We start from the raw sequence: 25295 nt of genomic DNA, 5'->3' as shown, positions 1-25295 counted from the left end.
TTCTAAAGCCATGCTGTAGGAGTGAACTCAGAATTACTGCAGATTTTGCAGAGTAATTGATTAAGTTTGTAAATGCCAGAAAGCTTAAAGAGGAGGTAGACTGCTGGTGGCACTCATTTAAAAGGTTATGCCATCTGTTCTGCTAAGAGAGATACTACTAAAAACCTCTACCAGAAAAAAAAACAAAAAAAAAATCAAGGGTTAATAAATGGGCCCCTTAGGCCCCAGACACACAAGTTTTTCCGCTGCATTTTCGGTGCAGTCCTCAATGCAGTTTTTTTATCTTCTTTATCTTGTGATACAGAATATTATACTTGGGTACTATATTTGGGTGTGTCAATGAAGAATGCTTCATATTACCGACTATGATTTATTTTCTATGCTTACAGGAAGGATAATTGGTTCCTGATATTAAAACTGATCACAGTGTGGTTTGTATATAAGGACCTTCAAAAGCTCCACTGGGACAGTGCCTTAACAAAGTGCTGTAAAATGTGTCAGAACTATATGAAAGGATAATCATTTTAATAGATTAGCTCCTTTGTCTAGATGAACTTTTGTCATATTACTTTGGACATATAAGACTACTTTTGATTCAGCACCTTGAAATATGGCTCGTGATCTGGTCCATTGAACTATGCCATGTTTTAAACCCATCAATGTGGAAAAAAAGGATTCAACAGCTCAAAGTGAATACCAGTTTTATTTCAGAATGCTTTTCTTCTCTTCATCCTGTTTCTTACCGATTACATGCATCTTTCAACCCCCTTCAGATTGGCACTTATAAAATTCCGAAGAAAATATTTATATTCTGGCACAGTTACAACAAATGTATGTGTTCAAGTATATAAAAATAAAAGCAATTTAACAAGAATTGTACAGCAGAGATGCCTAGAGCATCATCAAAGGATATGAAGCACATTGCCCTATTGGGATATAACTGAAAAGATCTGTATGTTTGAACAAGAACTCAAAACTTTATGCTTACTGTCTTCTGGATTTGGTGCCGATAAAATTTTGCTGTGATTCTTCTTCATCTCCTCTACATTATCTGCTATTTTAGCAATGCAATTTCTTATTTCTTCTACCTGTAAAATACAAAACACAATCAAAACACCTACAAAGTTTGTTGAAAAGGAATTAAAAAAAAAACCAAACAAAAAAAAAAAACCAAATATAACAAGATCAAAACTAAAGCAGATCAACAGAGCAGTCAACAGCATAATGTTATGAAATTATACTGGATGGAAGGCTAATGTATATGTCACATAGGATAACTTTGCTACAGATGGGCCGATTTGCCAATGTTCGAGCCTTTGGGCTTAAGCATTTAGCTACTAAAACCAACCACTCGGGGGGGGGGGAGGAAGCCCAAGGTATTTGAATGAAGACACCACGCAGAGAGTTTAGGTACTCAGGCATGGATTTAGTAACTGAAGGCTCAAGCTTTAGTAAATCTGCTCTTTAGTGTAAATCTTCCCTTCTGTGTGGTTAACAGTAAAGGCACATAATAATAGCGAGACTATGGTTGTGCCCTGACCAAACTTACTACATCTCATCCAGAAACCTATTATCCAAGAAGCTTCAAATTACAGAAAGGCCATCACTGACTCTATTTTAATTTTTAAATTTCTTTTTTTTCTGTAATAATAAAACAGTACTTGATGTAACTAAGCTGCATAACCCTTTTTGTCTTTAAAAGGGACATACAGTGTATTTACCCTCATTACACAGGCCAAGATAAATGATATATTGCATTGGATTTAAATTTGGGCAAAAAAAATGGTTACCTATAAAAATGTTGCCTTGATTGAAATGCTCTGGTACCTGATCTGGTACCTGTCTAATTCTCATTCTCTAAAACCACAGTATGATGTATACAATATATATTGCATATGGTTGCCACATTTTCTAAAATGTATTACCAGCCTGCAAAGGGTGGGGCGGAGATTAAAGGGGGCAGGCGGAGAAATATAAAAATTGGGCAGATCACATTATAGCGGGGGCAGGGTTATGACATAAAGGGAAGGGCCAGTGACAAAACTGGGAAGAGTGACGATGCAACAGACATAAAGGGTAAGATTCAGTTGAATGTACAACATTGAAAAAGCAGTCAGCGGAAGTGGAATGACTTGGTGATGCTACAATACAGTATAAAGGGATTTATTTGCATATTAATAGGATTAGCAGCCTATTGTTAGGGTGACCATTCAAAGTCAGATCTGCTTGTCTCCAAACAAGAGGATCAGCCTGATTTGGCCACCTAGGAGCCGAGTCAAATAATGCACCTACAGTGGCCTGTTGGGAAAAGACTGCATCAACATGCCAATGCGGTCCTCATATGATGGGATCCTAAAACCTGCCTGATAGAGATGTGGATGTCTTTCAGACAGACATGTTGGAGAGGGCCCATACACTGGCATATAAATTACCCACTAGATCAGCAACTGAAACCTGCCTATTAAGGGCCAGCTTCAGTGTACAAGCCTAAAGCAGATCTGCTCGTTTGCAGAAGTTGCTAAACAAGGGGATCTTGCACAGATATGCCCATCTTGAGTGGGCGATAGGCTGATCCAATCATGGGCAGTAGGCAACCAATATTGCAGTGCACCCCTTATATATCTTATACATCCACCAAACAACCACTCATATAATCAAATTCTTATTTATATAAAAAAAAAACAAGGAAACTTGAAAGGGTTGTTCACCTTCAAGTTAGTGATGATTTAGAGCAGGGATCCCCAACCTTTTGATCCCGTGAGCAACATTCAGAAGTAAAAGGAGTTGGGGAGCAACGCTAGCATGAAAAATGTTCTTGGGGAGCCAAATAAGTGCTGTGATTTTCTATTTTGTAGCCCCTATGTGGATTGTCAGCCTACATTGAGACTCTGTTTGGCAGTACACCTGGTTTTTATACAACCAAAACTTGCCTCCAAGCCTGGAATTCAAAAATAATCATCTGCTTTGAGGCCACTGGGAGCAACATCCAGGGGGTTGGAGAGCAACATGTTGCTCACGAGCTACTGGTTGGGGATCACTGATTTAGAGAATGCTATTCTGAGACAATCTGCAATTGGTCTTCATTTTTTTTTTATTATTATTTGTGTTTTTTTAATTATTTAGCTTTTTGTTCATCATTCCTCCAGTTTGGAATTCAGTAGCTGTTTGTTAGGGTCCTAATTACCATAGCAACCAGGTAGTAATTTGAATGAGAGACTGGAAGATGAATAATAGAGGGTCTGAATAGAAAAAAAACAATAAGAATAAAATAGCTTAATATAGCAATAGTTTTTTGGCTTCTGGGGTCCGAAAGAGACAGAAAAAGAAAGCAATTAAATGAAAAAAATAAAATATAATAAAGAAAAAATTTACCAAATGAAAAGTTGGTATAGCCATACTACAAGTTTTGTGGGTAGTTACAAACATTATTCACTTGCACATTAAAGTTCATATCATATCTGATCCGAGTATTCAATAAAACCGTCTAATGAGACAATATATGGAGCTAGTGACCATGAAAACAAGGCTTAATATCAACATACATTAATGTACAAAACATTGTTGAGAAAATCAAGGTATTTTAAGGCAGACAGAAGGGAAAGCTCTCACCTGAAGGAAAAAATCATCCATGAATTGTTCTTTCTGAACAACAACCACCGTCTCCCCATCTTCATCATTTCCTTTAACCTACAAATAAAATAAGGACAAATGATGAGTTTTCTTGTATGTTCGTGAATTAACAGAAAAAGTTAGGGCTAATTGGCCTAATACTTTGTTTTTACTCCGTTTGAAGGAAGCTGTATAAGTTGTATGGCAAATCTACTTTCTTAAACTATTTGAGATTTTCTATACATACAAACCCAATAACAGAAAAGATTTTTGACTGCTTTATTGCACATTTTGTTTTGCGACCACATTTATTTTAAACAAATATGCCCCTTTAGTTTAAGTAATGCTTCATAAGGCAAAACAAACAGAACATTCATAATCGGATTTTCTAATGGCAAAGTGCTACAAGGAAGCATTAGACACTAAACTTTTTCATTTGAAATGGGATGAATCAGACAAGCATGAAAAGCCATAATAACAAACTTCAACATTCCAATCATTGCAAGTACTAGGGCACTTGACCTCTTGCACTAAACACCTTTTTTTCTCTTTTAAGGTACAACAAACCACAATTCATATTCCAATAAAGCTGCTTCTATGGGTATGCACAATATCCCTCACACATCTATCCCAAATACCGCATCTTTTGCTTTCATAGTAATGTAGCAATGGAAAGGCTTTCCCTTTAGACTTTTCTTCTATTAATACAAACTTTACTGCAAGCATACAGACTATACATACATAGATACCACTACAGATATACACCAGAGATTTGGGTGGTTATTGAAACCCAGAGCCATTGTTTTTAAGGGGCCCATTAAATATGTTTTGCCAAAACCCCCACATTGATTTGATTGTGCAAACAGAATAGAAATTTTGCTATTGCAATTTTTTTTAATTAAAAAAATGTGTACATTTTGGGCGTCAAAAATTGGCAAATATTTTTTGGGTTTGGGATCGATTCAGCTAAGCACTTCAGTTCAGCTGAATCATGTTGAAAAAGACTTGGATTCAACAAATCCTGGATTCAGTGGATCCATAATATCTTATGTTTACGAAAAAAAAGTTAAACTTTTTTTTTGCAGTATCTGCTCTACTCCATTTAAGATTCCATTTCTCACAATGCCGGCAAGCTTCTTTACAAGTTATTAAAAAATGTGTAGATTGTATTACAGTACCTAGGAAATATAACGGATTCTGAAAGCAGTATTCATAATAAGCTAGTCTTACTGCTGGTTCTGACTATTAAAACAATGTATTATATGCCAGCTAAATAAAAGACATGTAGGAGAACAAACAGGTGCATTTTTTTAAAAGTGATATATTCTTCCATAAGCTAACATTTTATTTTTCGCTTTATAACCACTTTGACAAATTGACCAATCGCAAAACGTAACTTATGTCATGTCATTGTAGTAGCCACAAGCCAGGTGAAAAAGACTATGACACTGAAAAGTATAAGTTCTGGCTCCTGGTTACTTTTCCTTCCTAGTGCACTACAGGGAAAGCTAATCGTTGTGAGAAAATGTAGTTGCTTTGGTAATTTCCTTAAAGAGATTACAGTTAAGTCTCCAGAAAGGTTGTGAAACAATATAACTAGGAAAGCCAACAGCTTTAGAAAAAAAATAAAAAAATTAATGTTACCAAAATGGAATGTATTTCCCCAGGGCTGTTGCTAAATATGTCACTGAGAACTAAAGATGCAGTTCATGTCATTGCAAGCCAAAAGGTACATTTAAGTTGCAATCAACACTACGGAAATCTTGACGGCAAGAACACCTCTGGGTATTAAAATATTTAAATAAATACACTCCTAAGCAGAGAAACTAATGGAAACACTGACACAGTTATAAAATTATTTGTAAACTAACATTTATTTTAAAGCGGCAGTATACTCCCCTTTTCGTCATCAGTTCAATAAATAAGGCTTGTGCTGAACATACGGTTTTAAATTCAGAAATAACCGACTGTATAATGAGATTTCTTTATCTAAAAGCCTAAAAGGAAAGGGAGGTGTCTGTATATACAGATGGTTTCTAAGCGGACTGCTGGTTTGTTTTGATTTTTCCCAAGTGTCCTGTAAAGGTCTAAGTAAGAAATAACTTTTCTACTAAACTCTAGCTTTTTAGTGATCAGTCTCTTTAAAATCTTTAAACACCTGCCACTCTGATTGTTTAAAGGTTAATAGTAAGGCTGCAACAGCCCCCTTAATCACTTAGTATTCCTTTTCCTCCTCTAACCCACTTGGCCCCCTCCCTCAGGAATTTTCTTTTGACTGTTGGCTACTGAGCATGCTCAGTTCTAAGTTAAGGCAATTAACTTTTCTCAGCTAGACTGCAGTCTAGCCACCAATGAAGAGATGCCATTGCGGGTTCCCATAGAACCTCTACTCTAGCTGTCTGCTCTTATTTCTTTTACTAAACTTCTTTCCTGAGCTCAGCTTAACCATGACAGTGCTCAATCTGAGCATAAGTTTTTTTTTTTTATCAAAGTAAGTTGTGCCTGTGTAAGCCTGCATTCATTGCATGAACTTTACAGCATACATGTCCTGTTTGGAGACATAAATGTCACTGGGAAAGAGGGAAAATAGTCATCGGGTGAAAGCTGCAGTTTGTTTTTGGAAAATGTGATGGTGCTGGCGAACAGAGGGGATATATGCAGTAAAAATTATGCCACTTGGGTAGGGGAGATGTGCCCAACTTATTTACATGGTAGGAAAATGTTGGCTTTGCAGGTCATTTAAAAGGGGAATGTATAGCCTTTAAAAAGAAAAAAAAATTATATATTTGTATATATACAGTATTTACACACGCATTATTTTTTCCCTTCCTTAACAAATTAAGGAAAAAAAAAATGATAGGTCGGGCATTTGTGAGAATCGACATCACTGAAGCGTTGAAGGATGGGATTGGAGCCTTTGTGACTTGCAAAAGCACTTATTTTGTGGGGCTATAAGAGCAGAAAAATAATATGTGCTGTAAAGAAAACTGACCTTGCAATAAAAAACCTTTGGAATATAGCACATTCATTTAGATAAAAGAGCTATACGTCTTTAAACTGATATGTAAACCCTAGCAAAGTCTGTCGGATACTTTTTTGAAGTTCCAATTTACAGAAAAGCCTTCTCCTATAGACTCCAATTTATACAAATAATCCAAATATTTAAAAATGATTTCCTTTTCTCTGATAATAAAACAGTACCTTGTACTTGATCAAAACTAAGATATAATTAATCCTTATTGGCAGCAAAATCAGCCTATTGGGTTTATTCAATGTTTACATGCAGGGGCGTAACTACAGAGGAAGCAGACCCTGTGGCTGCCCAGGACATATAGGGGCACCATATGACCATACTTCATATATAATTTCAATAAATACTGCTAAAACAGGTCAACCTCTAGGCATTTTCGGGGCCTGGAAAATAATTGCTATGGGGCCCAGTAATATCTAGTTACGCCACTGTTTACATGATTTTCTAGTAGACTTAAATCCCAGGTCCTGAGCATTCTGGATAACAGATCCCATACCTGTGCTACAATTAGACTCAAATTATTTCCCTGTATTCCATAAAGAGAACATTTTTTTAGCTTTAGTTTTAGATTTATTCTGAGTTGAGCAATAATTGGATAATTGTAAACTCTAACAGTGAAGGCTCTCCTTACCTTTTGGATAAGCCTAAGATCAGTCAGTTCTGTATGCTTTGTGTGTGTTCTAACCCTCATAGGCCTTTCTACATTTACCTTCATAGGCCAATCTACATACCACTGACAAATCATAAGGGGATCCAACGTGAAGCTTGTACAAAAGTACTGCAGCTGGAGCAGTTGTCTGCTATCAGGATATCATCCCTGGGGTATAAAGCAAGTGGTTGTAAGCACTAGCGGGTTTCTAGCAACTAACTAAATCCTTCTTGTGATTTTCAAAGCGGTCTATTAACCTGCATCTCACTTCATATTGTCATGTATTCCTGTGAATGTCCTCTGTTCCTGTTAAAGGCAAAGCCTGGTCACATCACCACTTCCATTGCAGTTTCCCACCTAAAAACCTCTCTCTCATGCTCCTTCTTCTCATGAATAACAATCCCTAAATGCTTCCATATCTGTGGAACTTAAAGACTGACTATTGGGGCACTGCCTTAAAAGAAAGCTATCCCCCCCCCCAAAAAAAACGTAAGCAACAGTTTATATCATATTAAATGGCATAATAAAAAATCTTACCAAACTAGAATATATATTTAAGTAAATATTGCCCTTTTACATCTCTTGCCTTGAACCCCCATTTTGTGATGGTCTGTGTGCTGTCTCAGAGATCACCTGACCAGAAATACTACAACTCTAACAGGAAGAAGTGTGGAAGCAAAAGACACAACTCTGTCTGTTAATTGGCTCATGTGACCTAAGAAGTATATTTTGTTTGGTATGTTTGTGTGCACAGTGAATCGGACGATCCCAGGGGGCGGCCCTTATTTTTTAAAATAACAATTTTCTATCTATGATTACCCAATGGCACATACTACTAAAAAAGTATATTATTATGAAAGTGGTTTATTTACATGAAGCAGGGTTTTACATACGGGCTGTTTTATGCAATATCTTTTTATAGAGATCTACATTGTTTGGGGGGTATAGTTTTCCTTTAAAGGGGTTATTCACCTTCCAAACACTTTTTCAGTTGAGTCGTTTTCAGATTGTTCTCCAGAAATAAAGACTTTTTTTTCCAATTGCTTTCCATTTTCTATTTTTTACTGCTTTTCTAAAACCCAAGTTTAAAGTTGAATGTCCCGGTCTCTAGTGTTTGAGTCTGGCAGCTCAGTAATTCAGGTGCAGATTCTGAACGGTTACAATTTTGCAACATTTAGTTGATACATTTCCCAGGACCTTCTCTGGAGTATAAGCAACTATTGTATCAATTCAAACAGCTGCCTTTAAAGAAACTCATGGATTTTGCTCAGCAGGGCCAAAGATAAGAAATGTATCCAGTGGCGTAACTACCAGGGGAGCAGGAGGTGAGATTGGATCAGGGTCCGCACCCCCTCAGGGGGGGCTGCACGTCCGGCACCATGGCCCTCGCCCCGCTAGTTACGTTACTGAACGTATCAACTAATGTATCAATTTAGAACAGTTTAGAGAGTCGATGACCACGGCAATCAGAGCTGCTTTAGAAAGGTGAAAAATTATATTTATACTTCAAGATTACGGTCACACATAGAAAATAGAATGTAGTTGGAAAAAGTCTTTTTTTTCTGGTGAACTATCACCGGAACTGAACTGGTCTTTATTTCTGGGGAACTGAAAAAAAGTGTTGGAAAGTGAAAAACCCCTTTAATATCTAACTCAGTCCTGATATTTAGATGGCAGTGCCTCAACCACTTTAAATGTCAGCACTCATTGTCCTCCTATGTGTGTTTGGAACTTACCCTTTCACTTATACTGTAAGCTCTACAGGGCAGAGAACGCCTTCCTCATGTCACTTGAATGTAACTGTATTTTTGTATTTGTTCTATTCATGTAGTCTGTTGATATTATATAAGCAGAGCTTTATAAATAACACTGTACACACATACATATCATACAGAAACAGAAAAACAGAAATGTCAAAGCTATGGTTTCAGCCTGCTGTGAATTCTACATCTAGCAGAGGATGCTGGGAAACGTAGGAAAAACAAGCTGCAAATGTGAAATCCTTGTCCTAAAGAGTGAAAGAGAAAATCATTATTGCCTTTGCACACACTCCAGCTGAAACCTGGCAATATTTAGCAATATTGTCAGTGGTTACTATCCCTAGTAAGGAAGTGAGACTGAGGGAACGGGTGCCTAGTTATCTGCAATAAATATGCTAGCTAATTTCCTTCTCTCAGCTCACAGTACAGAGGCCAGTACCTCCCAGAGATGAATCCTACAGGATGTGTGGAGCAGTGAAACATGATCGATTTATTACACACCATCCCAACCCCCACAGGCAAGAGACTCCAGGAAACAAAGCCCTGTCTCTTGCACACAAGTATCTGTCTCACAGAGAAACTTCTGTGTAAACAAGTATAAATATGGGAGCTAGTGTCAGTGATTTCTGTGAAGAAAATAGACAAAATGATATATTTCATTCACTGCCCCAGATGGTTCTTCTGTGCATTTTGTTTGCAATAAGGTCATTTCATATGACTGCAGCTAGCTCCTGACTTGCCTCAACTGAAACAAAATGTGCAAAACAGACACAGACCAGTTAAGCTAATTACAAACAAAGTACTCAGAACTCAAAATAATATCCTAGAGCATATTTGAACACTTTTACACAGAGGCAATGTACCAGCACTTTAGCAGTGAAGATCCATTCCTTTGTATTTAGCCGCAGTAGCTCCCCTGGGTTTCCTTGTCCTTCGAGGACTGCATTACAAAAGATTTTCTTAATGTATCCCACAAGTTAGATAATATAATTGTTGTTATATGAGTTGTTTTAAGATCACCAGAAAAAAACGTACTTTCTAATATCGATTTGTGACTTAAAGTGGTGGTTCACCTTCAAGTTAACTTTTAGTATGTTATAGAATGGCCAATTCTAAGCAACTTTTCAATTGATCATTATTTTTATAGTTTGTTTTAATGATTTTTTTCTGACTCTGTGCAGTGCTGTGTTGCAATGGAGATTGGAAAAAAAGGCTATATGGCACAGGTTAAATAGTGGATAACAGATAACACCATTATGTTCTACAGAGCTTATCTGCTATCTGCTGTGTAACTGGAGACTTTTCTCATTTGATTTGTGTTAAATAAATAATGTAGCAGCATAGTTCCTGCATTGGTGTATCTGTTCATGAAAATACTAATCGTTATTGCAACTTCACTTTATCTGAGGACATAAAGTTTGGGAACCGGATATTGGATTAAATAAGAAAACCAGGTCCACCAATCCTGTATTACTTTTCTCTTTTGAATGGCTGCTACACATTGCTACACAGTAGCTTATTTATATAAACAAAAGTAGTGTTTCTGAAGCAAACACAGCAGTTTTACCCGTGCAGGACAACACTGCATTATATTTTTATTACTTTAAAACACTTATTTTCATGTTACTGTTCCTTTAAAGGCAGTTGTTATAATTGATACAAATAGTTGATAATAATCCACAGATGCTGCTGAGAAATACATCAACTAATGTAGCAAACGGTCTGCCCCTGGATTACCGAGCTGCCAGAAACGACATGAACAAAATACAAAATGGAAAGCAATTGAAAAAAATATTTATTCCTGGTGAACAGCAACTGAAAAAAAATGTTTGGAAGGTGAACCACCCCTTTGTGTTAATTTTAGCATGTTACAGGCCAATTCTAAGCAACTTTTCAATTGGTCTTCATGCTTTCTTTATTATAGTTTTTGAATTATTTGATTTCTTCTTCTTCGGACAGCTTTCAAAAGTAGGTCACTGACCCTATCTAAAAAAGAAATGCTCTGTATTTTGTAGTCTCAACTTTCTCATTCATTTGCATTGGAGCACCCCAAGAATTCCACTTGTTGCATAAATTGCAACAAGATAAAAAAAGCTTCAACCCATATAATGCAAAGTCTTAGGGTGATTGTACATGGAGAGATTTGTCGCCCACATTTAAGTCTTCACTACCATAGGAGGCAAACTGCCCAAAACTGATATGCCATAGGATAACATTAAGATCGCCCAACGAGTAAAAACTATTACTTCCTGCAATACTTTCCTGCAATTGCGGGAAAATGCTTTCCTTTGCAATTATTTGTGATTTAGTGAGGGCAACTAAACTCCTCGCGTGCCATAGCCCTAATGCATGTACTTTACCAATACCATCTAGACTTTTGTCTTAAAGGGGCAGTATAACACTTAATTTCAATGAATAGGGTTTGCACTGAACATACTTTTTGCCTATTGTTTTAATCGAAAAATCTATGGTTTTTGCTATTGCTTGGGCTAAGCAGGGCAAAAATGGAAATCGAATCTACTCCATCTTCAGTTCTTGTGAGGTAGATAATTAGTTTACTAGAATGTGACCCCTCCCTTCACCCGTTGCTGTGATAGTTTTAACAGGAATCTGTTAGCAGGGGGATTATCCATGTACTTGTAATCTAATTATCTACCAAACATGGAGTAATTTCAATGCCAGAATAATATGCCAGCACAAGCCCTACTCACTGAACTCAAGATGAACAAGGATATATACTTCCCCTTTAAATGCTACTACTGTAATCCCTCTCCTCTCACAGATCCTTTTCATCTGCTGTTAAAATATTTATTATGGTTGCCTGTTAAGAAAAGGATTAACTTTCAAAGCCCTGTGCTTGGCCATACTTCACTACAAGTGCTTCTCTGCACTTCTTCACATCTACATATGTCTCTAGTCCTTGCCTTTGTTCCTCTCAGAGCCACCAACCAGATCCACCACCATCTTCTGCCTTAAACTTTAATCTATTACTTCTTGTTATATCTGTATTTAAATCCCTTAAGTCATCTGTAAGGATCTCTTCAAAAATAAAGTCAGATCGTACATCTATATCACTATAGGCAGTTATGCGTCAATGACACAACCACTGTGAATAGCTGTACTATCTACTATATATCGCCCATACCCTTGGAATGTAATCTCTACAGGGCAGAAATCACATTCCTCCTTATACATAAATTAATGTTTGTAACTTTTGTTTATGGGGTTGACAATTTTAAAGAATTTGCATTTGGTTTTCATTTTTTATTATTTGTGGTATATTTAGTTATTTAGAATTTTATTCAGCAGCTCTCCAGTTTGCAATTTCATCAATCCGGTTGATAGGGTCCAAGTTACCCTAGCAACCCTGTAGTGATATGAATAAGAGACTGGAATAAGAGCCTGGCTAGAAAGATAAGTAATAAAAAGTAGCAATAGCAATACATTTGTAGCCTTACAGAGCATGTGTTTTTTAGATGTGGTCAGCGACCCCCATTGGAAAGCTGGAAAGAGTCAGAAGGGCAAATAAATAATGACATTTTTAGAATTGTCCATTCTATAATATACCAAGTTAACTTAAATGTGAACCACCTCTTTAACTTATTTAATGAAAAGTTTGTTCCACATATCTGTGTTGTTGCTGTAGTGTAGAAATATACAGCACTGCATATATACGCAAGATATACATGATACATAAAACTGTGTCCATCAGATACAGATTCATTAGTAACAAATCAGTCCACTCTTATTACAACTGTTCTAAAATATTACAATAGAATTACAAGAACGGAATGGTTTTCTTTTAGTTGGTTGTATATCTTGTCTTCACAATTTTGAAACTACAAATAGTTTTATACTGCATATAGTTTTCTACTAGAAGTAGAAGGTCACACAAGCAGCTTAAATAAGTAAATACGTAACAGACAACCAGAATGTAAATCAATTGAAAACAGATCACTAGAGAACAGATACCTTCTTGCGCAAACTAACAAGAAATCCACTGTAAACATTCCCTTATTATTGATTACAACCAACCCACACATCTGGAGAAACATTAAAAAATTGTTTTTGGATACATTGTGAGTATAATGAATGGAAAAAATGTATTCTTAGCAACTTTCCAATATAAACAGTTTACAAATGTTCTGTTGCTTTAAAGTTATTTGTAAATGTAACTACTATTGAAAACAGTCTCTTTCTGTTCTCTGGTTCTGACAACCCTATAAATGCCAGTAGAATTCTGCATCTTATATTTAGATCTGTAAATAAGGGAAAAAATGGGGGGGGGGGGAGAAATCAGCATTTTATGATAGTTGGATATATAGCAGAAAAATATTTCATTTCGTGTATGAACATCCAACTCATATGAAAAGTCCCATGGCCTGTAAAACGTTCCAATACCAGATACCGGTATATATTGTTTTATTGAGATTTTTGAATCAAAAACTCTCATCAGTACATTATAGAATTTTCAAAGAACTAGCAGAAATCAGTATGCGTTTTATTCCAAAGCCAAAAAATCCTGCAACAGTAGGTTTATCCCAGGAACCATATATTTCTGAAAAGTACACATTCAAGCAAATCCAAAATGGGTAAATAAGTCTTTCTACTTTTAATGAACTATCTTCAAAGCTCTTGTGAATTTAGCATTTTTTAAAATAAAAATGTATGAAAATTCTAAAAAAGAACCCACATATCATTATTTACCAAAATAAAACATCCTAAAAAAAAAAGATTGCTGGGGGTCCACTAAACAGTTTGATGCCCAATGTGCAAAGAATCACGAAAATTTCCTGACATATAGATGGCCCAAAATACAATGTGCACACAACTTTTGCTGGAGGTCACTTCAGCTACTGAAATATCAACACATTTACTACATTTAATGTGGGATAAGGCCACAAAAAGTTTTTATCCCAGTTCAAAGGGGAAATCCAAAATTGATAACCATGTGTCTCTACTTCAAACTACACAGTCAGAAAGTTTTATTAAAATTAGCGGTTTCAATTAAATATCTTAAAGCTTGCACTTCTTATCTCCCACATATCATGAACCTAGATAATACATATTCCATGGCATATATTTCTACTACAAAAAAAAAAATACTGTCTGTTTAATGCATTGTAAAAGTGGAAAATAAGTTAAATGGTGCCCAAAAAAAGCTCATATTTTTAGACTGTACACATCCAAAATGAGTACATATGTGTTTCTACAGCAAACTATCAAATTGCAAAGCTATGCTAAACATAATGGTTTTCATGAAATGTCTGTAAATCATCTCAAAGCTTGCATTTTACCCCATTATTTGCCCAATATTTTGTAACTTCCAAACATAAAACATTTATAATGGAGCACCAGGAGTTTAGTGAACAGCATGATGCCCAATATGCATAATTTTGCTTAACTATGTGACATACAAAAGCACCCAAATGAAATATGCAGTGTGTGTGTGTGTGTGTGTGTGTGTGTGCGCTCACACACACACACACAATATCAAAACAGGGCGTTGTGCTCACAAACAAGGGAAAGTTGTGCTCACCACTAGTTTTTAAAATCATTAGGCGGGGGTGCAATGAGGGTGTGACCACAAAATACATATATATATATATATATATATATATATATATATATAATAAATGCTATTGCATATGTACCCAAAACAGGGGTTATTGTGTTACAAAGTTATGATCATAAAATTGATAAGCCACCATACCACGTCAAGGTAAACCCCAAATGGCGGTCCCTAACTTGTTTTAATTTTTATGTGCATTCTAGCATTACCTGTAATCAATGTCCGTTGAACGCTGTTTTTTCACTGAGGGCCCCTTTAAACTAGTGGTGATCCTATGCTTTTAAACTTGGGCTTTTGTTTTGGGAATATCTCTCCTTTAAAAGCCTGATTGCTGGCTGGGGAGGATTTAGCCCTCAGTGAAAAAACAGCGTTCAATGGACATTGATTACAGGTAATGCTAGAATGCACATAAAAAATAAATAAAACAAGTTAGGGACCACAATTCGGGGTTTACCTTGAGGTGGTATGGTGGCTTATCAATTTTATGATCATAACTTTGTAACAAAATAACCCCTGTTTTGGGTACATATACATTAAAGCCTTTAGAGTGCTCCCACAACCCCCGTTTTGAGATATAGAGATATATATATATATATATATATATATATATATATAGAGATATATAGAGATATATATATATATATATATATATAGAGATATATATATATATATATATATATATATATATATATATATATATATATATATATATATATAGATATAGATATAGATATATATATATAGTGCCATAAGACCCCCTAACACTACGGAGACCCCTGAAAATCATATCTTTCGGAAATTACACATTCTGTCAAATTCAAAATAGGTAAAATATCTCTCTAATGCAAACTACAAAACTATGATAAACATTGAAGGTTTTATTAAATTTCTGAAAATTGGCTGAAAGCTTCCATTTTACCCAATAATGGGGCAAATTTACTAAAGGGTGAAGTGGCTAATGCTAGTGAAAATTCTCCAGTGTGACGTCATTTTGCCACTTCGCCGATTTAATAACGGTCCCTGGCGTAAATTTGCAAGCGAAGTAGACATACTCTAGTGCTACTTCGCACCCTTATGCCAGGTGAAGTTGCGCTCTGGCAAAGGGACGTATCTACGCTAATTCACTAACTTGCAGATTTTCCTGAACGTTATCTCTTGCACCAGACTTGACTTTGCCAGCTCAGACCAGGCGAAGTGCAATAGAGTAGATAGGAGTTCCTAAAAAAATAGTTGAAAATTTTTCTAAGTCCCAAAAAACACTAGCGTTTTTTTTTTTTACTTCTTACTGGGTGGCAGGCTGAAAAAGATCAAAAATTTTTTTTGGATTACTCTCCTTCTCCCTTACATTTGGCACCTAAACTATTCAGTGGGCACATGTGTAGGGCAATATAAAACCTCTATCAAATTGTATTAAGTTTCCCTGGATTTGTGTAGTGTACTGTAGTTGCTGCAGCATACACGTCTATTGTACATAAACTGCACGCCGTATGCTAATTATGCATCGCTAGCGTAACTTCGGACTGCTTATCATATTATCACTAGCGCAACTTTGCAATCGTTCGGTAACCTGTGCGCAACTTAGGATCTTCGTGAATTTGCGCAGCCCTGGCGAAACTACACCTGGCAAAGTGTGGCGCATTTTCGGAGCTTAGTGAATTTACCCCTATATACCCTGCATCTTGTAACATGCCAACATTAAACATCCTATATATGAATATCAAGGGTCTATTGAACCATTTGATGCCTAATATGCATACATTTACCAATCTATGCGGGCTAGGGGCACCCAAAGTAACATATAGCACACACTATTTTCATGGGCAAAAAGCAACTAATCAAGAACAATGCAGAATACAATAAAATCACTAAGATACAATAAAACCAAACCAATGGTTTTTTTTTGTTTTTTTTTTAAACACGTAGGGGGAGATTTATCAAGGATTGAATTTCGAAGTTAAAAATACTTCGAAATTCGACCATCGAATTGAAATACTTCAACTTCGAATATCAACGGTTTTTTTTTTTATCGAATTTGGGTATCCTGCGGTAGAAGTAAAATCGTTCGATCGAACGATTAAATCCTTTCGAATCGAACGATTCAAAGGATTTCAGCGATCGAACGATTTTACTTCGACTTCCAAAAACTAGAAGGTCCCATAGGCTAACTTAGCACTTTGGCAGGTTTAATTTGGCGAAGTATTGAAGTCGAAGTTTTTTTTAAAGAGACAGTACTTCGATTATCGAATGGTCAAATATTCAAACGATTTTACTTTGAATCGAATTCGAAGTCGTAGTATCCTATTCGATGGTCGAAGTATCCAAAAAATTACTTTAGTAAATCTGCCCCATAGTATAACCGGCTGTCAGAATCACAGTTAAAATAGTTTCACTAGGCCAATAAAGTTTTATGGGCACAAACAAGCAAACAGCAACAACTCCTATGCAAGACAGACTAAAAAATGTCTGGATACATGTTTTTTTATCCCCAACAAAGTAAATTCTTTGGCACTTAAAGGGTCCCACAAATGTCCCAGAAGTCAGTTCTGCTGCAACTAGTTTCTGCTACATTGTTTCAAGAGCCAAAACCAACAGTGCAGAGACAAATTAAACAGCTGCAATTATTTCAAGTGATGCACAATGGAAAGTTACTTGGAATCACGCAATAAAAAACTGTTTTGTTCTGGCCATGCCCTTTACTGTGGGAGCCAGGAGTTGTACGAATGATCTCACAAACAGCTGCAGGAAGACAGATGCAGTTGGACGCAACCATTTAGAGCCTACACTACTTGATACATCCCTCGGTCCTAAGAACCGCTAGTCGGTTAGCTAGGGAATAATCGATTTCACTCACCGCTGACAGCTCTGTCAGCCGGTCCTTCATGCCCGTAAGTGCTGCTCGCCCCCAACGTCTCAGGTAGCAGCTTCACGTTCAGTTTTCAACCACCACCTCCTTCTCTTCTTGGTGCCACGGCAACCACAGCTGTAGAGAGCGAACTAAAGTTCTGCACATGCGCAATGTCAGCGGAACCACTCCCCCTCTCCTGGGGAGATACCGTTAGATGGATCAAAGGTCTTGGGAATCAAGTATGGTGTCCATTTTAGTTCATCTACCCTCTCCCAATGATAAAATATCTGAATTGCTAAGAAATCTCACACTGCTGGTAACAGTTATGCGAGCGCCTTTTACTTTTTGCTGACAGGTCTAGTCTAGCCTGACCCATTCATCCTCCTCCCTACGATGTCCTCTAACTTTCTCCTGATAGGTCTCTAACTTTTCCATTAATCCGCCCCCTTTGATGTTACCCTGGCCTCTCCTCTGAGTGATGTCATTACTCCGCCTTCCTCCATGATTATTATGGGCAAATGAATTCCTACTCTGACCCGCCTTCGCTCTTTTCAATGAATTTAAAGCAATATATTTAATAAAGTAATCCCTATAGAAAATGTAATGCTCATATACTGCTGCTAGGAAAGAGATCGTTTTGCTTTTAATCAGCAGACTGTCACTTTTCGTTAGAAAAACATCTCAGGAGGAGGGAGGGTGATTAAAGGGGAAGCTGGGACCTGACAGGAAAAAGTAAGAGGAGATCCCATAACTAGAAAGGTAGGCGGGACCTTTCAGCACAAAGTAGAAGGAGCATACATAACAGTTACCGGCAGCGGGGGGAAACGTGATGAAGAATGCTTAGCAATACAGAGATCTTAAAGGCGGAGAGGGCAGTATGTACTACCATTTGGTTCAGAGATGTCCTAAAATGGACACCGTATTCAGGGTGCGGCTAGTAGGGAAATTCTGTTCTGTTCTGCGTTTCATGCCTCTTACCAGTTGAATCATTAGTTTACAGTTCAGGGTTTAGCGCCACGTTGTGTAAAACAAAGGGTACTGCTATGAGATTGTATTACACAGCATAGTGCACCCTTTACTATTCCCTGCACTGCTTGCTCTGACTATGTACTACTGCTACTTTTTTATATATTGAAGCATGAGTGTGCTTCATCTGCCAAGTGCTCATGTCACACAAAAGTGCAAACACAAGTGCAAGGGTGCAATCTGACTTAGTTTTAAAATAGTCCCAGTAAAAAAAGTTCCGGGTAAAAGGCGAGAAAAAAAAAAGAAAGTTTCTTCAGAACCACCGTCAGCAAAGGCTAAGATGGAACACTTTATCCCTGACTCCCCCGGCACATAAGGCACAGACGGGGGGCAAGGGTCTTCAGGTCCTCTTCACTGCAAGGCTAGGGGGACCCACTTTCTCCCATCATAAAAAAGTGTTGCCCCAGCCTATCGGTCGAATTATAAAAAGTTTTTTAGCCACTGCCTATTGGCTGGGGAGCATAACATACCTCCCAAATGTCCCGTTTTTTGCTGGACTGTCATGATTTGTTACAGTCCTGGATTGTTACTGAAATGCCCCAAATTTCTCTTGGATCTCCTGCACTGAACAGCCATAAGAAGATACAATGTTTCTAACTTAATTGGTTTTTGGTAGAGAGCCCAGAACACTCCCCAGGTGCACTTCAATACTTTTGTAACAATTTAAGATAAGCAAACAAGTAATTGTAACAATTTAAGATAAGCATGTCTCTTGGGGAAACTGTGACTTGCTGCTTAAAAGGGAAGGAAACCTAGTTGGCGCAAAAACCCTCCCCCCCTCCCGTGTGTTGCCCACCCTCCCCCCCCCCGGCCTACCCGTCCTGCTGGGCAAATGCCCCTAACTTGTTACTTACCCTTCTGTGCAGGTCCAGTCCAGGGAGTTCACAGGCACCATCTTCTTCCACGCGATCTTCTTCCTGCTTTGACTGGCGCATGCGCAGTAGGAGCATTTCGCCGGTACATCGTCACTTTTGGTGCATGCGCAGTAGATCCGTACCGGCGAAATGCTCCTACTGCGCATGCGCCAAAACGCCATTCAAAGCAGGAAGAAGATCACGTGGAAGAAGATGTCATCTGTGAACTCCCTGGACTGGACCTGCGCAGAAGGGTAAGTAACAAGTTTGGGGCATTTGCCCAGCGGGACAGGTAGGCCAGGGGGAGGAGGGAGGGTGGGCAACACACGGGAGGGGGGGGAGGGTTTTTTGCGCCAACTAGGTTTCCTTCACCTTTAAAGGGCAATTCACCTTCATTAGCAAAACTGTAACAATCCCTAAAAACCACAGAAATGTGTTCAAACTTTCAAAACCTACCAAATTTTGTAAAATGAACATGGTATTTAGGGGGTGTGGCCACAAAAATGGGCATGGTCAAAACATTTAGCTAGGATGCAACCCACCCACTGATAAGAATAGATACTACACTATATCTTAGCCAAAAGTCTGAGAAGCTACTGCTGCAATGGTGCTGTGGACAAGTTTCCTCCATTTAGGACTCCAGAATATCTCAAGTTAATAGCATACTTTTGATCTGATTTTTTTACAGGTTTTAATTACAGCACATGCAACGCTTCAATGTAAAAAGTTCTGGGGTGGGGGCCGCTGTAAAACCATGCTGGTAAGGGTAGCCACGGTGCGCCAAAGTATGCCAGTACCATCACCCATGAACCAGGAAGCAATCCCCGTCCTTCTCCTTGGTCCTCACTAAATCCTTATAAGATTTAGGGGCCCTTAGTGGTCCATATCGGCCTCTGATTCCTCCGTGTTTTGTAGAGTCCCAACACAACGTTTCTTTCCACCACAAACATCTGCAGCCTTCAACAGTGCTTTATAATTTGCAGGATACGATGCTCTGGCACACAGATCTAATTAGAGTAACGAGTCAACTAGAGTATTTCGAGAATCAGAGAATAACATTATCTCACAGGGTAAATCATAGCAAATAAGTCCCTCAAAGAAAAAAGTAATGAATATAGTTTTTTTCCTAAGTATGTTGATAAAAAGAAGCAAATGAGACAATAACAGTACTGACACCTTTTGAGCGGACCATTCTCAGGATTCTATAAGATATACATTAGACTACTTAACAAGGCTCTCCAAAAGTAGGAGATGACACAAAAGCATTCCTCTTTTTATCACATTTAAATCATACTGAACTTAATTTGAGCTCAACATATGAACTCTCCACTGAAATACTTCCTTGCCTGTATATAGAAATATCAATAAAACTACAATGGTACACTTACTATTGAATTATACTGGGAAATTAGTTCTCTTTTACACTGTACCAGCATATTGCAACTATACAGTACAACACTCTAGTATTCAGGGTTTGATGACCTACCAGAGTTCCTTGGTATCAGATTTTGGCACATAGTGGTGTAGTTCCACACAATCCTTTGCTGCTTATAGCTTTTATTTAGAAGAGATCAGCACTGTTATTCAGTTTAATGCTAGGACATGCAGCTTCAGAGAGTGATCTCACACATAGTCTCACAGGAACAGGGAAATATAGATCAAGAAGCAACCCAGAACCAATAAGCAATCACTTGCATCACACAAACAGGAAATTACATTGTAACATGTGGCATATGAATTCTGGGAACTGTAGTGTTCTGTATAACATAATTAACATATAACAGATCTGTAATAAGGATGAAGTCTCATCAGAAGTTCATCAATTTAGATCTCCAAAGGGTACTATAATTGTATTGGACTTCTCAGCACAGCACAATCTCAAAGAACATGAGCGAATGCGGTTGTCTCTTCCTGGAAAAAATCAATTATACTAGTTCACCACATTGGTCTTGGCATCCTGTCTTCCTTAACTAACACCAAATATCTAACCTTGAATGTAGATGCACATCCTCCTCCCTTGTTGTACTGAGATGTAGGCACCTAAGATTGTGGTCTCCATCTAGTCATATTGGCCTAGTGTGACCTTCCACCTACACATAAGAGTTCATCATTGTCAAGAATTGGATTTAAGTCTCTTATTTTGGAGTTGGTAGGCAAACTACTTCCAGTACTTAGGAGGATGTAAAGTCAAAAAATGAAACTTCTTTTAACGTCCACTGCCTAAAAATTATCTTCAATATATTTCAATAAAAAAATTCTGTGATTTTCTGTGCTCCAGTTCCCCCTTCTCTCCACTAACACAGACTTCAGCCTGCATGAATACCTCACTGTTTTTATGAAAACTATATAAAAAAAATTATTGAAGATAGATTTATTTTAAATCAGTGGACCTGTAATTTGACTTTACATCCCCTTTAAGTCTGGAGGAAGTTCTTTATCCCAGTGAATGCCATGTTTCCACAATTCCTGGAAAGGGATCTTTAAGCTAACTGTATAGTGTCAGCTGCCGATATGAGGTCATCCACATAAATGAACTGATTAAGAACCTGAACAGTCCTTGAATAAGATTCCTCATATTGTTTTATATGGTGTTTAATGGTAGCTGGGTGATAAAATAACACTCTTGCCATCCTCAAAACACATGAGGATGGTTCTTGGTTAGGCCTTGGAATATCATTAGTCCACAGGAATCTGACAGAGACTCTGTCCTTTTCTGCAATGCTGATTTGTAAGAAGGCCTTTGTAATACCTGCCATCAAGGCAACCTTGTGAAGTCTGAAATTAATCAAGATTTGGAGATCGTCAGGATGGTCTCCAATATACTTTAATTTAAAAATGTGTACAGTTTTATAAACCTGACTGTATGCAGTGAAATTCCCCCTTCGTTTTACTTGCTTTGACTCCTTTGGATAGGAAACTGATGGTCCCTAGCTGCTCTGCAGGGAAATGATCATACTTTCAAATGACAGGGGAGGAGCCCCCCCCACCTTACTTCCCAGAACTCGAGCAGCTTTGTTTGTTTCCCTGTAGAGCAGCTGGCGACTGTGTAGATTTGTATCCACAGACCCAGTCTGCATATTATGATTATTAATCAGTCTTGCTGTATCAGCTACTATGGCAGAAATGATTTGACTTGTGCTGTCTTGATAATTTATGACAATCCCTAAGCTTAACCTCCTAACAGACACCCAGACCACACTGAGCATGTCTGTATTCTTGGTCTTGCAAAGATGTTTAACAAAGTAACAAATGATGACCCCCTGTGACCAACTTTGAAAACATAAATCAGTTGTTTAATTAGGCTTCTGGTGCAGTAAGTTCATGTTTATGTTTAGTATACAAAATACAGCATTTCTAGAATTATTATGTTTTAGACTTTAGTTCCCCTTTAAGATTTTGTCCTGTCAGTAGGCAATGATTAAGTGATACTTTGCCTTTATCATGAGAAGAAGCATCAAACACTATTCTCAGCTTAGTTGTTTTCTTTTCTTCTTTTATCACTGCCTAATGAGGTAAGTAATACTCAACCTTATCCTTTGAGGCAGTTGGGGGTTAACTTATGTTCACATCCTTAAAGGGATCCTGTCATCGGAAAACAAGTTTTTTTAAAAACGCATCAGTTAATAGTGCTACTCCAGCAGAATCCTGCACTGAAATCCATTTCTCAAAAGAGCAAACGTATTTTTTTATATTCAATTTTGAAATCTGACATGGGGCTAGACATTTTGTTAATTTCCCAGCTGCCCCTGGTCATCTGTTTGCTCTTTAGAGAAATGGATTTCAGTGCAGAATTCTGCTGGAGCAGCACTATTAACTGATTCATTTTGAAATGACAGTATCCCTTTAATGATACCCTCCTCGAGGTACTCCTGGATCACACCTGGATGTACCTGTTGTAGATGGGGGAAATCTGCTGAAAACCTTTTCATCACGCGATCAAACCTTCTTTTTGCCACAGTAAAGTTGTTTGCCAAGTATGGTCAATCAGGTTGCCAAGGTAGTTCTGTCACATATCTTCCTGCAGTGTACCTAACCGTAGATGAGAACCACTGTAGAATTTCCTCATCTGAGTTCATGATTTTTTCTCCAGTCCACACTAAGGATTCTAATTCCCAACAGGCTTGCTGTTGGCTGGAGACAAGGGTTTCATCTGCAACACTTATGTTCATGACTCTAACACTTATGATGCCAGTTACACTGGATGTCTGGACTGGCCCTTGTAGAGTCCACCCAAGGGTGGTTTCAAGTGCAAAAGAGCCAGGTCCGGAATGAGAATTAAAATAGGCCCTGGCATTTCAGGTACACAGAGGCCCAATCAACCCACATAGAGTCCCAAACAGCCCCCACCAGCCCACTAAATACTGACTTTCTATGTGACCTTATAGCAGCCCCTCTGGCATTTGCCAGAACCCACAGATTGCCAGTCCGGGCCTGAAAATAGCTACTCTCATCCTCTCCATTCTCCCAGATACTACAGTAATAATCTCCTCCAATCAACGCTGCTATTTCTGAGTCTCGATCGGTCAGTTCAGCTGAATCAGCTAACCTTAGTCCCTTGACTTTCAAGTCACACTGTAGGTGCTCTTTCGGGGTTTTCAGAACAGCAGCCTCAGAAACAAGGCTTCCCTTAGTAAGGAGAATTGCTTGTAGCACCCTGACAGTAGGGGGGCCCAGCTTATCAAGTAAGTGAAGCATGGCCGGGGGCCCCCCTTAGCTCTGGCAAGCAATTTTTTAAACATTTTTGGGGGGGCTTGTCCACCATTTTTTTTTAAACTTAAAGAAGGGTCCACCAGTGGATTTTAATAACTTGTGGGGGGCCCAGGCCATCAGTATTTTTTTTTTACTTGCAGGGGGACCCCTGATCACCAATGACTTTTTACAACATGTGTGTGTGTGTGTGGGGGGTGGCCACCAATGGCTTTTTATAACTTAGGGGGGTTTAATGTTTTAGCTCTGTCTGTGTGGGGTGGGCGAGGTATGGGTTGGGGCTTGGGGTGTGGGTGGGACCAGGCCCCAGAAAATGTTGCCATACAGGGCCCTGTGATTTCTGAAGGCGGCCCTGGGTAAGACTATCAACCCACTTCATTTTCTCTGTTAAATAAGAATGAAACTTAATTATAACCGCTTACCTGATACCCCAGGAAAGTACTCCTCTTAGCATAAAACTGAGAGTGCACCGTGGAGTAACCATCTTCTTCTGCTTCATTATTTATTCTTATGCTAATGCATGGTGCAATGCCACTGGGGAGGTGCCTAACAACAGGACCAGATTTAAAAATTGTGTGCCCCCCTGGCTGCATGCACCCCCACCTGTCCCCCAGCCTAAACTTACCCTTAGCAGCTTACACCACCCTCCACCGCAGCACCAATCCACCCCACCATGGCTGTCATCACCTGCTCCTATGCAATTTTCTTCACTTCACCTGTGGCCAGAGGGTAGCATGCTTCCCAAGATTTCTGCACAAATCTGGGCCTGCCTAATGATTAACACTTTCCTTATACTTAACTATAACTTTTAACCTATTTGTGGTTTCCATGACACTCATGATCATGAGACCATTTTTTTAGAGGTGCCATCTGGCAGAGTGTCCAGTGTCACTGTGGGTATACTGTATATCATTATTATTAGTGATATGTAACTTGTATGAATAAAAGCAGTTAAAACTTGCATAAAATACCTTTCTTGTAAATAACATAGATGCTTCTTATATGTACCAGGTATCAGATACCCTAGGCCCTGGACCTCAGCTCTGCCCCCTCATCCTGCAATCGGAGCTTACACAGACAGATCTGCTGTATTCTGCATGAGCCAATTATGGAGGCTAAAGATGCACACCCCTTTAGCCAAGTATCCGGCTGTGAGCTGGGGAGGTTTTTTTTTTTTAAACAAAATGATTTCCCATGTATGTATTAGCAATGAAATAATCCCTGTGTTGCTAGCATCTATAT

General features: G+C 38.2%; 1 protein-coding gene across 3 annotated transcripts in view; it reads right to left on the bottom strand.

The window, feature by feature from the left end:
• stx2.L (syntaxin 2 L homeolog) overlaps nt 1-17878 on the bottom strand; it is a 37489-nt gene extending 19611 nt beyond the window's left edge. Inside the window, exons 1-3 of one of the 3 annotated variants that reach the window (XM_018246654.2) lie at nt 17473-17878; nt 3610-3687; nt 989-1088 (exon numbers count right to left, since the gene is read on the bottom strand). In XM_018246654.2, coding sequence (XP_018102143.1) covers nt 989-1088; nt 3610-3687; nt 17473-17502 — 208 coding nt within the window. In that variant the 5' untranslated portion in view covers nt 17503-17878. The remainder of the gene's footprint in view (nt 1-988; nt 1089-3609; nt 3688-17472) is intronic. The other 2 variants (XM_018246663.2, NM_001093394.1) reach the window with 2 other exon arrangements.
• Between the last annotated feature and the right edge of the window lie 7417 nt (nt 17879-25295).

The sequence above is a fragment of the Xenopus laevis genome, chromosome 1L (assembly GCF_017654675.1).
Source record: "Xenopus laevis strain J_2021 chromosome 1L, Xenopus_laevis_v10.1, whole genome shotgun sequence".
In the NCBI taxonomy this organism is placed as follows: Eukaryota; Metazoa; Chordata; class Amphibia; order Anura; family Pipidae; genus Xenopus; species Xenopus laevis.
Note: the sequence above shows the minus strand (reverse complement) of the source record. Positions and strands in the feature narration are given on the sequence as shown.